The following is a 16,001-nucleotide window of genomic DNA, read 5'->3' as shown; positions in this document are numbered from 1 at the left end:
AACTGTTTAAGGGGTTAATTATTTTATTTAACGAATCAGAAAAAATAAACAAATTAAACTTTTTAAATTTTTATCGTTAAGTATAATTACTGCATAGTACTTAAGTACCTAAGTATCTTCGTTTCATTAAAAATTTGTATTTAAAAATGATTTGAATAATGCCCAATTTTGATATCGTGCAAATTAGGTGCATATCAAGAAGTTTTTAATTTTTTGTACGAATCGTAATAAGAAAGACAAATGCAAATCGAATGAAGGTTGTAAACTGAAGCCTAAAACTTAACGAAGCGTTAAGTGGAGAATTGTTTTGAAAATGCGGAGAAAAGAGTGGAAATGTTGGGTTTAGCGTCAGAAAAGATTTTTATATGAAAACCATAGTGTTCAATAAGCATGTGTACTTACATGGTCCGTTACAAAAATAATGAGTAAAGGTAAATTTTTTTGCTAAATGAAATGGTTCTGTTTGAAGTAGAAAATCATTTCCATTGATAATAATTTATTTTATTTTCAAAACAATAGGTAAATGGTTTGTAATTCTCAGAAATAAGAATAATTTTTCAACTTATATATTCTTTTGTCGCTCTTTGATATATTTATATGCACAATTGGGTTAATTGTTCCCCATAGATTTTAGGATAAACATAGTACCAAATATTTTGCGGTTATTAAAAATACATCGAATAGACAGAAATAAATTTCAGTATCTACAAATCTATTGACAGTGTATGTGATAAGTGTTGCATTGATATGATTGATTTAGTACTTTTAGTTTAAAAATTCAATATATTGGCTAATATATAACATAATCATACTGAAATATCGTGTAATAACAAATTAGTCCACGTTTTTCTGGATATTCTGTAAATTTTCGTCCGCTATGCATCCTAATATTGTACATATCCATGTAAACAGTATTACAAAATTCTTCTTTATTCGCTGTCACGAAAGTGTGTAAGGTGTTCACGGAACAAAAGGAAAAAATATTTAATTATTAACCCTTGAACAGCAGAGTTTGAGTCAATCGTCAACCAAACTTACAAAACATATACGAAAATGAATATTTAGAAAATGAAAATAATATGTAATACAAAATTACATTCATATTGGGGCTTTCTTCATGGTTCGCCGTTCGAGGGTTAAACAATAAATTATGCAAATAATTTGAAGCATAATGTAATATACAGGGTGTTCGACAACAGGTAGGCAAAATTTTAAGGGATGATTCTAGGGATCAAAATAAGACGAAAATCAAGAATAACGAAATAGCTTTTGCGGCTTTGTTTTCCAGTAATTAACGTTTAAAACTTTGAGTAAAAAGCGCCTGAAACATGCAAACCTGTTTCTCGGTATTGCAGCATTCAGCTTCGATTCTTGGTTATGACTGTACCGACCCCCTACTGACCTGACGTTCAGTCGTCTGTGCTGGCCGGATTGCAGGTATCAGGCGCTTTTTACTCAAATTTTTAAACGTTAATTACTGGAAAACGAAGCCGCAAATGCTATTTCGTTACTCTTGATTTTCGTCTTATTGTGATCCCTAGAATCACCCATTAAAATTTTGCCCACCTGTTGTTAAACACCCTGTATATACAGCAAGATCGCTGGTTTCAATTATTTCATTCACAATGTATTACAATGAACTTCTCATTTATTCTATGTCGATGACTTACAAACAAGAAGTTATATAAATAAATGTGCGGTATAAAAATGTGAAAGAAAGTAACTCTTTTATTCTCTATACCTTTACATTAACCGTAACACCTTGCATAACAAAGTTTTTATTCGCGATTATAAATTTATAATTAAAACACGAAACTTACTTGTCAATTAGGTTTTGTATCAATAAATTAAGTGCAACGAAATAATTTGTTGGCAGGACGAAAAATAATTTTTATCACAAGTACATTTGCACTGTACGTTTAAATAAATAAATTGCAGGAAATGTTTCTCAGTGAATTTTTTTTATGATATTGAATAACAAGTATTTTATATAGCATAATTAAAAATACAGCTTTCGTATTAGAAACTCTTAAAGCTAAAAATAAGCTGCCGTCGTTTCTTCGCAACCTAAATATTTTTAGACGATTAAAATAAAGACTTAAGTTTCTAGTACAAATCTCGATCCAACGATTTCTACATTTCGTATAAGATTTTTACAGCTTGCTCGAAAAGAGTTTACGAGTTAGATTATTATCTTTTGTTCGACGAGACTTTTCGTAGATAGATTCAATTAGAATATTTAAGGACAAATAAAAATAAATATGTGGTCGTAATACGTATAATATAAATAATATTGTTAGATGATAATTAGAATGAAGGAATTGTTGATAACATTACGTAAAAAATGTAATTTATTTCTCGTGTCAGCGTATAAACATTATTAACAAGAAATTTATTATTTAGATTTATTAAATAAGAGAAAACTGTAAGATGAAATATAACAATGGTTTACGTTTTGATTAAAAATATTCAAAAACAATTGAATTATACTTGTTTATAATATGAGTAATGTTATCGAAATTTTTGGGAAGAAAAATTGTTTTATAATTAATACTAATAGTACTAGTACTAATAACTTTATAAGCTTGAATTTTCTAAAAATTCGAGCTTATGTAAGTAGAATGTAATGACTGTAACAACATGTACATGCGAATATTTTCTATCATCAGCATTGTAGATATCATCGTAATCAATGTTGAAGAATGATTAATGTAATTAATTGCGAAAATGCAACGTTTCTAACGAATGCTTGTAAGTAGGATACACAAAGAATTAACGAGTATATATAAACAAAATATAATTATACTAAAATGTACATATACATAAAACCGTATTTTCCCTGCTAAGTAGTGGCGTGACTATATGTATATGCCTCTATAACGTAATATAATTCATAAATATACTGGTATAGAAATAAATGTAACACTGAACTATTCATAGACTGTTAGTTATTTGTTTTGCAATACAATATATTTTTAAAAAAGGAAAAGATTTTAACACCGTGGAATTTGATGAATGAAAATTTTCCACGGTAAAATAATTTAGCGTTTCGCAATTTATAGTTTCAGGTTTGAACTCTCGGCGGATAACCCCTTTTATTTATTATTTTATCCTTCCTTATGACCCCCGTCTCACGTTTTCCAGTTACTTATTATTTTATCCTTCCTTACAGACTAAAGTCCACCCTTTACAGTTATTAATTACTTTATTTTCCTTTAGGGGACAAATCCACGCTTCCTAATTATATTTATTATTTGATTTCTCTTTATTGGCCCCTGGGGGTCGCCCTTTTCAGTTGTTGTTTATCCTAATCCTACTCTTTATGGACCAAGGCTTCCCTTTGCAGTTATTTATTTTTCTCATTCTTTTCATGGACCTTACAAGGACTACTCCCAAATCACATCCTTTATATCCCTGTATCCATTATATCCCTCTAATATTCTTGTACCCCTTGTACCGCTGTAAGCTCTTTTTGAGTAACAAATCATTACAAATTTAGTTCCGATTTTTACCGCCAGAGGGCGCTGATTCGAGGTCGGAATTTTAGTTCAAATTTTTGCCGCTAGAGGGCCAAAATTTCTGCAAGATTTAGTTCCTTTTTTCGCCACCAGAGGGCGCTGATTCGAGGTCCGGATTTTAGTTCAAATTTTTGCCGCTAGAGGGCCAAAATTTCTGCAAGATTTAGTTCCTTTTTTCGCCACCAGAGGGCGCTGATTCGAGGTCCGGATTTTAGTTCAAATTTTTGCCGCTAGAGGGCCAAAATTTCTGCAAGATTTAGTTCCTTTTTTCGCCACCAGAGGGGCGCTGATTCGAGGTCCGGATTTTAGTTCAAATTTTTGCCGCTAGAGGGCCAAAATTTCTGCAAGATTTAGTTCCTTTTTTCGCCACCAGAGGGCGCTGATTCGAGGTCCGGATTTTAGTTCAAATTTTTGCCGCTAGAGGGCCAAAATTTCTGCAAGATTTAGTTCCTTTTTTCGCCACCAGGGGGCGCTGATTCGAGGTCCGGATTTTAGTTCAAATTTTTGCCGCTAGAGGGCCAAAATTTCTGCAAGATTTAGTTCCTTTTTTCACCACCAGAGGGCGCCGATTCGAGGTCGGGATTTTAGTTCAAATTTTTGCCGCTAGAGGGTGCTGTTACGAACGCCGAAAGAGTCATTTCAAGGATGTAAGTGATAGAGGGATGTAAGCAAAGCAGGAGATGTAAAGGATGCAGGCATATGAAGTGTGGCCGCAGGGGGCCGGGGCTGGGACCCCGGTCTCCACTGCACGCGGTCCCCGAGGAGTGCCGGCATCAGGTGTGCCCCCCGATGTCGGTGGAGTTTGGCACCTGGGGGAGGGTCAAAGACCAAACCCTCCTCCGAGACAGTGGCGCCAGAGTGGGGTGGGGGGTCTCGGCGTGTCCATCAGAGATCCCGGGGCCCTCCCTATAGCCCCAATGCAGGCCACCGTGGTGGTTTTAGTGGGTAAAAATCCCACACTACCTCCGGCCCCTCCCCAGGGGGGCTGGAGGTGTCTTTCTGAAGATTTCCACCACGTAAAAAAAAAAAAAAAAAAAAACGATCCGAGGAATGCAGATGTTACGGATGCTGAGATGTAAGGAATGCAGAGGTGTAAGGGCAACAGAGGTGTAAAGGATGCAAGGATGCAAATCAATAACTTATTTTGAATACAAAGTACTTTCTTTAATTACTTACCATACATTTGGACTAATTTATGTTATGATTCTACAATAAACTTTTCTTATGCTATGTCTCATGGCACAATGGAGCAGTACATCATTCATTTAACCGAATGAGAAAAGCATTTGTCCATCAATAAAGTCACTGACAAATAATCAATAAATAAATAAAGTCACTAACAATAATGGAGGATTTTTGAAAATCCTTTATTACTATAAATACATAAAATTTGTAAATTCTTTATTACAAAGAAATCAAAATTATGATTTTAAAATTTGTAAAAATCGAATATTCAGTGTATGTACACTTTAGCTCAACACATACTTCTCATAATTAAAGGGAAATGCAAGAGGTATCTAGGTTAGGCCCTTCTTACGTTAGGTTTTCCTTAGGCTCTCCATAAAAAGCAAACGGCTCTTCCTACAAATGAAGACTGCATTGCACCTAGGTGTACATGCATAATTTTCGCTATACATGCACTTTTGTGGTTTCCAAATTGAGCAATCTCATTGGGACATCCCATGCAAACATTTATAAGAGAGGTACTGCTTCATTTGCACGTAACAAATTAACTCTTAAAGTACTGCGAGCAAATATACATACGTATAAGTTGCTGCTGTGGCCTAAAGACGTGGATGCGCTCACAATTAGTAATTATTATCTCGATTTACCGACATAAATTTTCCTTTGTTTTCGAGTGAAAAGTAATTTTTATCAGTTCTAAATTTCACACCATTTATGTTTTCGTATAATGAAAAAATTAGAAATAATGAAAAAAATTTTGGAATGTATGAAGTGTTCAGCTGCGTTCGGGTCCGGTCTCTAAGAGTTAAACATTCACACTTTTCGTTATGATATCTACTCAACGATAAGCATTCGTTTGTTTTCAAATAACGTTCCAATTAAACTAAATCTACAACGACGGAAAGATAGCTTTTACATTGATTTTTATCTAAGAACTTCACTAAAATCCTTTAAATATGCAGCATATAAGATTAATTTATTCTTACACTTCTGTGTTGGAATCATCAAAATAAACAATAAACAATTTATTCATCAATATACAAGTACTCAGAGGTGCTTATGAGAAGAAGTTAATTTCAAATGCTGCATATCTAGAAAGAAATAGCAAGCTCACTGAGGTACTTTTATTATTATGTTGATAATTAATTACTATAACCGTTACAACTAGTTACAGATTACAAATCATAAACTATGTTTACTGTAATTTTTCAATTATTTGCTACATGTATATACAGACTGTACAATGAATTTCACCAACAACCAGATTATGGTACAATGTAAGTACTAAATGAGGTGATAGTAATATGTACCACTACGATCTTCAGCTCAATTTTCGTAAATATGTATTGCAATGTTTGTAACATTTAATGTCTGTTACTAGTTTAAAAATAATTTATTTTCAGCTACTTTGAAATTTTGTAAATCGAAAAATAAAATGGGTATTCCATGTTACTATCACCTTCCATACCATTCTCACCTAGCTCAACAAATGAACTAAATCAATAAATTAATAATATTTGAACAATGATCACTATACAAATGCACTGTGCTATAATAAACAATTATATTTTTGCTTATTACCGATGAAGATAATTAACACGTTGATTGCAACAGTAATTATTTGTGAGCAACATCATGTGAAAATTCATAAAAATTGAATCATTTTGACTGGCGCAATCAACGTGTTAGTACATTTTAAAATGTTCGATTGTAAAAATCATCGTGCAGATGTAAATTATATATCTATAATTAATATGTACAATTTAATTGGTGAAAATAAATTCCTTAAGTACAATTTTATTAAAAAACGAATTAAAGTGAATGATTTAAAATTAACCAGGAGACAAATGGAACAGTTTTCAATTCTACGCATATGTACAGATTCGCTAACAAATTCACATTATTCGAATTATTGTATTCTTATTTTATTTACAAATATATGCAAATTACTTTCTAGAGGAAATTTACACATACGGCTCCTCCTAAGGTTTTACAAGTCACTCTCGTCTCAACTGGAATGTTCTCAATTGCAAACATCATTGTACAATTCGTTCAAATCATTCGAACGTTTACGCAACAGGTTCCAATGCATACACGTGCACATCAATTATACAAAGTTATTTCAAACAACATGTTGCACATTAGCACAGAAATAATATGTCATTGTCTGTGCTGTGTCGAGTAATCTTGTATTGCATAGTATATACAGGGTGTCTTAGAAGTACTAAGTTGCCAACATTGAAAATTCAATGATTCCTCTTTATTTATGGCCGTATCTTTGTAAACGCGTTGTTTTAATACAACAGTATTGTACAAAAAATTTTACAGATCAATTTAAAACATAATAATATTGTTTCATACATTTTCCTTATTTTTAAACCTTCAACCCTTAGATTGTTTAATGTTTGGAAAATTGTACTTTCAATTAGGTGAATCAAAACTGTGTAGTAAGTAATGAATACAGTATGATACAGTTAACGTTTCGAAACGATGTATAAAATATAGAAACGCTTTCAAATGTAGAAATTCAAATTCAAGACCAGACTACAAAATAGAAAAATATCGTAATTTTGGGTATCCGCACAGCCCTAGCTTTATAAACTTTCAAGATCCCAACCTGACCCGATCCGACCCTATCCAATCACTTCCCGACTTGAACTGAGGCTGAAGTAATCTCGATTTCAGATACTTCTAACATACTTTCGTTTAGTTTCTAATGGAGTGTCTTCTCATAGCATTTTTCAAGAACTGAAATTAATAGAACAATCTCATTTCTTCAAAGATACCCTGTACATATGTATTGTACATTAACTAGTACAACAGATGCAACGATAATAGATACAATAATACAATACAGTGTACAGTAATTAGGCCGAACATGTTTCAATGAATGAAATTTCTTCGAGTAATTTGTAAGTTTATAAAGCATACAAAAAATATCGTATGTACATAGGAGTTAAAATGTTTATCTATTCGAAGCGCATCCTTCAGAAAATTAAAGTTACGATTTTAACGAGCTCAAATAAACTGTGATAATTAGTAATAACAAAAGTGGCAGACTCGAAAGGATCTCATTGACTAAACTTTCTCGTTCGAATAACACAAACTAACGATAAGATTGTTTCGTTGACTTCAGTTTCAGTTTTACAAAGAACCGCACACCATATCCGCGGTAAATTCACGCCGTTCAAGCACATTCGTTAATTGATCCCTTTCACGGTTGAGATGAATGACGATGAACAGGACGAATCTTGATCCCATTCGAAGGATTTCCCTCGAACAACCGTTTTTTTTTTAATTTTTTATTTTCTTCTTTTTTTCCGCTACTGGACACTGACGTGACTACGACAGGGCAGATAGTAGGATTATGCAGATGGCCGTTCTAGATTGCACTAGAAAATTCGTGCTTGTACCCCTGGATGACATCGATTGCGCCGTGTTGTCGATTCTTCGTGGCCGTACCTCGCCACCAATATTTTTTCGTCCTTTTGTCACGGTGTTTTCAGCATCGTTATAGTCGCTGCTGCTTGCTCTCCCGTGAAGCCGTATATCTGAGAAAAAGTGATTGATTTATTAGCAGCGAGCATGAATACGAAAATTCTTTAATGTTACCCCGAAAGTAATATTAAGCTTAAATATTTTTTATTATATTCCGAACGACGATGTCTGGGTCGAACAAAATCCAAACTTACAAAAATTAAATGTGTAATTTTTAAGCGAAGTGGTTTCATATTGCAAGAATAATATAAAATTTAGAAAATGAAAACAATATAAAATACAAAATTAAATTAAAATTGGGGCCTTCTCCATGGTCCGTCGTTCGAAGGTTAATGTTAATTAATTTATATAAAAAGTGGTACTGTTATAGTGTTATTGTATTCACTTTAATTATTTATAATTAAACGTGGTTAACAGTTTGCCTATAATATGATCTTTGCTTCCATTAGAAAAAATTTTTTTACTCAGGGAAAATCGATCAAAATCCATACTCCTTTTTATTAAAATCACAATTGTTAATTTCACAAAATTTATGAACAGTCCCAGAGATCCAATGTAAAAAGGAAGAATATTAAATTTTGGAAAGTGTGTAATGGAGGAGAGTTCTTGAAATTTTACCTTTTGTAATTACCGTCGTTTCTCCCTCGGACTTTTCAATTTCGATTTTCCGTATTCCCTTGAAACGACAGATTACAATTGAATAAAACGCGAAATGCCCAGGAAAACCCTAGGAAAGTTTTCGTGAAACGAAAGATCAGATTACTTTTCATAGTGAAGGCGACGCGGTAGTTCATAAACCGCCGTGGGATTTCATCAAAATCCCGTTGAGAACGAAGTGTTTGTCGCCTTGGAGAAGATCTACGGCATCGTGCCACGTTGCTGAAAGTTCGCGGGTAAATTTCACGTCTTCCTTCGAACTTTCCCTTCAAAAAGTTTCTCACACCACTGTGCGTAAGTTCTCGCATTACGCCGAGGCCGATGATTTAAAAGGAAGTTCTCAGGGAATTTCTAAGCGGGATAACGTATTTACGTTAAAATACGCCCGCCGTATCTACTTTTCATTTATACCAAAGTTCTTAATCGAATATCCTACTGTTAAGCTCCACCGCTGCCGGGTACAACGTTGAAGGCAGTCTTACATCTTACTTCGCGTGCCTTTTTAAGAAATTTCTCTATTTTCCTTATGGTTTCAATAACTTGTCGAATAAAGCAATATTGATCCAAACACTTTTACGCCAAAATTGAAATAATAAGTATAATGTGTTATGTCATTGATTAAATTCTTATACTCCCTAAACAAGATTAAAGAAAATATAATGATTGTTACAAAATGTAACAAAGGAATTGAATGGAATTTTTACTTGGAAACTTCGAAATGTAAACATGCAAACGCGACTGTGCGCGCTTGAATATTCAAACTTGCTCCGACAAAGCTGCAACTGTTGCTTGAATGCACAATGTCAACGAAGAAACCAAATGCAGAATTGTTGGAAATGATACCCAGAGGCTAACTTCGTAATTAATTAATAATTGTAATAAACGTTCCTTACTAATAATAGCTATAATATTTGAATTGTGTTCTACAAATAAATTGAAAAGAGAAAATAATTTGGGAAAAAGTAATTTAACTGCTACAGTGAAAATGGACGTTTATTACAAAATATTGAAATTCCAATTATGGATAACAGGAACAATTAATTTTCAAATTTGAAAATTTCAATTTACCGCTGAAATTAAAATACTATCTTTCTATTTTTGTTTTAATTGTTCGGCGTATATCTACTTTGCGGTGATTCCTACGCCATTCAACGTATTGCATTAATACCGGTAGCGCATGCGACAATCAAGATAGCAAGAGAACTCCGAAATTGCATTATGTACAAAAACAGTCAGAATAGCAGTCTGTAGTGAAACTAGTAACCCCGGGCATCAATCAAATGCACGCGATTTTCAAACTCATTTTTCTAGAAAATGAAGTTTCGTACGACAAAAAGTTGCGATATTTCCATTTCATTTTTAGCCGCGGAACGTTCCACGTTCTACTTAGGGCATATATCCTTTCGAACAATGAAGGATATAAATTTATTCGTTAAAGGCGATTAACACATTCAGCATTTACCGAAGTTGCATTTAAGAAGTTGGAATGACAAATGGATTGCGACCACGACATAGGGAGGTCATAAATTAAAGCATTAAGAAGCGGCACTGATTGATGTCGCGGCATTCAGGACCGCATACTGCGTTCTGCTTTAGGGTTCCCTTTCACTATATTCCATAAAATAGTCTTAACCGTTTTCCTTTTACCCTTCGACTTCAACCTTTTCACCTTCTCCTTCTCTTTTTCTTTCTAGCTCTATTTGACATAGAGAACCTTAAAAAGCTAAAGCAATGGTCCTTTTCCTTCAGTCTTCATACAATCTCCTGGTACACGCGCGTCTTCGGAGTGTTCCAACTCCTCCGAGCTTTCCAAGTTTTTGATTATTTCATGAATGTGAAAAATGGATGCACCAGGTAAAACTAATAGAAGAAGCAGATGAAGAAAATCGAGAAGAGTGGACGTTTAAAGGTAAGAAAAATTGGAAGGAAATGGTTACATAATGTTGCAGGTGGGTTTGAATGTGATTAGATAATTCACGAAGTACTGGATTGATCGAATAGCATGATATGTCGGATACTTAAGGCAGTATACTGTATCATCGTTTATTTGGGGTACAATACATCTCGTTACTTAAAGAGATTGCTCTGATGCTTATCCCTGACTTAGCAATACAATGCTGAAGTTAAACTACAGTTTTGTATCGATGTATGTGCGTCTGTGAACGAAAGATTTCTGAGGATTAAACAGTAGAGTGTAAAGAAAAAATTTCAATAGTGGAAGATTATTGCTTTTGAATATTAATATTACACCCTTATCTTCTTTTTAACTCTTGAACAGCGAAGTCTGGGTCAATCGAAACCAAAATTTATAAACCATATACAAGGAAATTAATCTAAATTTAAATGTATAATTTTTAAAGGAACAGTGTAAAATTTTAAAAATGAAAATAATACAAAATTGTCATTCCCGTGGTCCGCCATTCAAGGGTTAAATTTGTTAATATGCGTTTTGGTTTTTCTGCCTTGAAAAAGAAATTTATTAGTGATTAAGATTACTCACCATCGTTCCTAAGGATATTAGGCAATGAAGTATCCGTCCCTTCATTCTGGATAGGTTCCATACTAGGCAGTGGTCCTTGTCGTGAGTTTTGAATATTTTCAACTGAAAAATAAATGATTTATTTCTCTATTAGTACTATTTTCAATTCTGTTCTATTTAATGGACGTTCACTATATAATCTATTATTTTTGTATCGAATTAAAAAAATTTTTTAAATCATAATTTAAGATTTAATAAAAAAAGTCGTTATATTTTGATCACTAACATTTTTGAATAACAGTTTATTTTTATTATTTATTCATGAAACCTTGGTACATGTTGTTGGTAAAATCATTTATTCTGGAACGTGTTCGTTAATAAAGCAACAATTTTTTTTTAAATGCGATATTTTTGACAGCTGTATAAAATATAGGAATCGATAGACCATAGACGATACATCAAAATTGAATAAAATTTCATCCATTTTTAACTCAGGTCACTGGGAGAAGCATATTCATATTGCACTCGATATTTGTTTAAATAAAACTTCGACAATTTTTTGAAATAAATTGAAATGTGACAACAAATCAATTCATGGAGTTAATTGTGAGTGGCTTTTCTCATTTTATTTTACTGTGGCTGCAAGGTCGTAACAATTAGAATATCTTTCCAATATAAATTCTAGATTTACAAGATATTACGAGATAACATAATACATCCATTAATTTTCACGGCATTCATTAGCATCTTTATTTGCATTTCTGAATATATTGTATAACGGAGTAAATCATTGTAATTCTGAAAATTTGTCTTTGTTAATAAATTTACCTTCTTCGACAGTGGAACTGGGGGTGGTCGTCGTTTTTAATTGTGTTGTTGGTGTTGGTATATCTATAAAGTATATATTATAATTTTAATTTATTGTTATATCACTAATCATTTTGGGTGCTATGATACTTTTAATAGTACAGTAGGGCTCTCGTTATATTGCCGCCGATAGGACTGTAGGAGGAAAATTTGTCATTTGAAGATGTCAAGGGAGATAGAAATTTATAATTTCTATAGACTATGATAGCAGGAGAGTAGCACTACTATCCTTGAAAATTCGTATCTAGGTTAAATCGCTCATGTGATAATATAAAAAGAGTCTACTGTAATATACGAAAAGGAAAAAAACGTTTCAAATCTTAATGTAGTTTCCTATCAAATTTAAATTAAAGAAAAGTGCAAAATGGTACAGAATCCATTAAAAAGGTACAAAATAAAATACTTACGGTAGAGTTTAATACTGCCATCTGTTTCTCCTAAAGAATTCTTCGATATGCATTTGTACGTTCCGTAATCGGACTTTTCCACCGACAATATTGTAAGTTTCATTTGTATTTTGTATGCATTGTCTGTAACTGATTGCTGATATTTTTCTCCTGGAATCATAATAATTCAGTTTAATTTCAATAAATCTACGTTAATCATATAAAATGCACAATTTGTAATTATAATGAGCAGCAAGCATATTTTGAAATTACCACTTACGACGTAATATATTTACAATTAATTAATAAAACGACTAAACTATTCTGAATGAATACCTGTTAAAAAGAATATAAATAATTGAACAAGTATAAACAATCTTTTTAATAAAAACATGCATTTATAATAACTCTATACAATTTTTCATAACTGAAATATTAAAAGAAGAACAAATTAAATTCGAGCTAACTGAGAACAAATTGAGGAAAATAATTATAGTGCAAAAAGCTATTTTAAAAAATACAAAACAGTACACATATATTTTTTTAATCGTATCCTATTTTTTGATCGACTCCTGCATTTCAGCTGCGAACGTACATACGTTTCGCGTTCTATCCAAGGGAGATTCGTTAAGTCAAACTTTCGCTCAGGAATTAATAACACAGCAGACATCGTTTTCCCTTGGTAAACCGCACGCTACGGGCGAAAAGAGCGGCGCAAAGAGCAGAAGTCATGACAATCACCTGCCATTAAACTTGTATACCCCGTCCAGCAAAGCCGGAAAACGTCTGGTTTGCGATGCTTGAGAAGGGTGCGAGTCGTCGCGATGTAGAAAGGACAGTAATGGCATTGGTAAGTAGCCGAAGGCACGACACTCTACATATATAGAGCTTTTTATAGCATATTGTTCTTCGTCACTTTTGTTCGCGCGATGTTCGATAGTAATCTAACAAAACTAAGATCTAAACTATAATCTTTATCCCTCGAACGATGGAATTGGATCAATTGTGACCCGGATCTATGAAGCGTATCCAATGGTATTTTCACTAAAATTAGTCTTATCAATTTTTAAATGAAAAATTTATGAAATAGAAATAATACATTACATTCTGTAGATCACTACAAGCAACGTGTGGTTTCCCTATTCTTAATTGGGTTACATCTTATCAAATTACTCTGAAAGATTGCCTTGGGTTCGTCTCTGATCAAAAACGGGGTTCAGCATCGGGACAAAAACGAGACACTTGGAAACCCAAACAAACGAGTCTGAGATGTGAGACGACACCTTAAGTCTGGTGCACATGTTTCGATAGGATTGAATTGAACCTAGTACACATTGAAGCAGAATCCCTAAAAATAGAGAGAAAATTCAATTTATGACCTATGCTTCAAAGGGTTAATCAGAAAATTAAAGTTAAATAGATTGATATTTTTAATAAGGAAAATTGTAATAAAGTTTCAAAGTAAATATGGTAAATATCCTTTGACTTTGCGAACATTAAAAGAAATTAATTGCTTTGCGAAAAAAAAATTAAATAGTTTCACAAGAAACAAACATTGGCAAACATTTTCTAATAATAGCAAAGACAAATACATATCTATTATTAAAGAAAACAAAAGTTTTCTTGATAGTTTATGAAAGTTAATTAAAAAGCCAATAGTGTGTGATTCTTTCCCAGCGGACTTTGTACGGAAAAAGCAATACGTAATTAATTATTTGCTATTTCCTGCCAGAATCAATACTATTCATTAACGATATCAAAAGATTGCGTTTTTCCTTTCATCACAAAAAAAAATCAATACCATGAAATATTGTTTACCAACAAATTCGGTGAAACATACTGCATATCTTATCACTGTTCCAATGACCATTCTTAATGTGACGCAACGAAACTTACAAGGAAAGTGCAACAATAAAAAAACGAAATAAAAGTTTACATCCGTGTTTTACGAGATTCACACGTAAATAAATACAACATGCTACCTTCGCGTTTGCCTGTTCGTAATGGACGTGTTCCTGGGCTGCTAATTCACTGAAGAGCGATTGAACCGTACTGGCCAACATAGTTAACGCTGTTTTATTAACGAGTGTACACGCACGATACACTAGCGTTCATGTGTGCACCGTATATACCGTACATTACCGCTCAAAAGTATCAAATTTATCAAATTTTGCATGAATTTGAAAATAAATTAAAGTTGTACAGTATTAAAGAGTTTCATACTTATATTCAATCGTAGGAAACGTATCATGAGAACTTGATGAATATTTGTAATAAATTAAAATTTTTAAACAATTAAATCGATCATTTTTATTAAGTTACTAAAAAATATCTATACTTTTGTGATTACTAACTGTAAGTAATAAATAGAATTTAAGGTATAATTTAATTTCAGTATGTAAAATCCAAGAGTTTTGTTGAAAATGTCAAACGACTTAATACTTTTGAACATTAGTGTACATTACCAAAACGATCTAACATCGTCCCAAACGGATAGGCAGAAACGTATAGAGCCATAATTACGTCGAATGAGCCGTGGTGTTGAACTTTTCATGTAATATAATTATTTACAAAATGTTTTGGCAGTATATTTTGTTGTTAATTTGCAATGTTCCATAAAATGAGGCGAATTAAAGTGAAATTTTATAACTAATATATTGATTATTACATTTATGTATCCATTTTTAATTATTTTTAGTCTATATAATAAAATTGTTCAGAAGAATATTTTCTCTTCCATTTGCTAGAAGGGGTGTAACCATGTTATTCACTTTGCAGAAAGGTGCGTTATCCAATTTGACTTTGAGAGCTAACTATTTCGCCACTATCGGAGGAAAATTTTTGGAACTTTGTAGCATAGAGCGAAAAGCTACGATATTATACCGAATATTAGTTTTTGAAAATTAGTTTTACAGATTAATATTTTGCAATTTTTATAACAAAAATTCGTGTTATTTTATCAGAAATTTGTAAAGCTTTATGTACAAATATGAGCCTTAATTTACAAGGTATTTTTGCACAACAAATCTAAAAGAAAAATTGGACATTTTTATATACCTGTAACATGCTATATTGTAATTGGCATGCCTAATTAGTGATGAATTTCATTTCAGATAAATATTGCAAGCAACATAACATGCAAACTATAGCAAGAAAATTAATGAATTAATTTCCATTATTTGTTTAAACAAATCTTTAATTTGAAAAAACAAAAATAAATTTACGCAAGCTACACTTGCCTAATAATCAATTAGAAATACCAGTTTTTATAATTTCATTATTCTCTTTGGTCCAATAATTGATTGATTTTGGAAAGGCTTCTGAATGACACTCAAGAGTCATCTTCTGTCCCTCTTGTGCACCTACCAATTGATTTTGGATCGAAATCATTGGAGTGACTGTGAATTCATA

General features: G+C 32.5%; 1 protein-coding gene across 4 annotated transcripts in view; it reads right to left on the bottom strand.

Annotated features, from left to right (window-relative positions):
• Positions 1–4,708: 4,708 nt before the first annotated feature.
• Positions 4,709–16,001, bottom strand: part of LOC114878463 (neurotrimin-like) — a 100,794-nt gene continuing 89,501 nt past the window's right edge. For 2 of the 4 annotated variants that reach the window (XM_029192311.2, XM_029192314.2), the window contains exons 6-10: positions 15,851–15,988; positions 12,612–12,761; positions 12,166–12,228; positions 11,359–11,460; positions 4,709–8,254 (exon numbers count right to left, since the gene is read on the bottom strand). In XM_029192311.2, the coding sequence (XP_029048144.1) occupies positions 8,046–8,254; positions 11,359–11,460; positions 12,166–12,228; positions 12,612–12,761; positions 15,851–15,988 (662 nt within the window). In that variant the 3' untranslated portion in view covers positions 4,709–8,045. Of the gene's footprint in view, positions 8,255–10,873; positions 11,032–11,358; positions 11,461–12,165; positions 12,229–12,611; positions 12,762–15,850; positions 15,989–16,001 lie in introns of those variants that run through there. The other 2 variants (XM_029192313.2, XM_029192312.2) reach the window with 2 other exon arrangements.

Source organism: Osmia bicornis, chromosome 2 (genome assembly GCF_907164935.1).
Source record: "Osmia bicornis bicornis chromosome 2, iOsmBic2.1, whole genome shotgun sequence".
Classification (NCBI taxonomy): Eukaryota; Metazoa; Arthropoda; class Insecta; order Hymenoptera; family Megachilidae; genus Osmia; species Osmia bicornis.
This window is presented reverse-complemented; position numbering and strand designations above follow the sequence as displayed.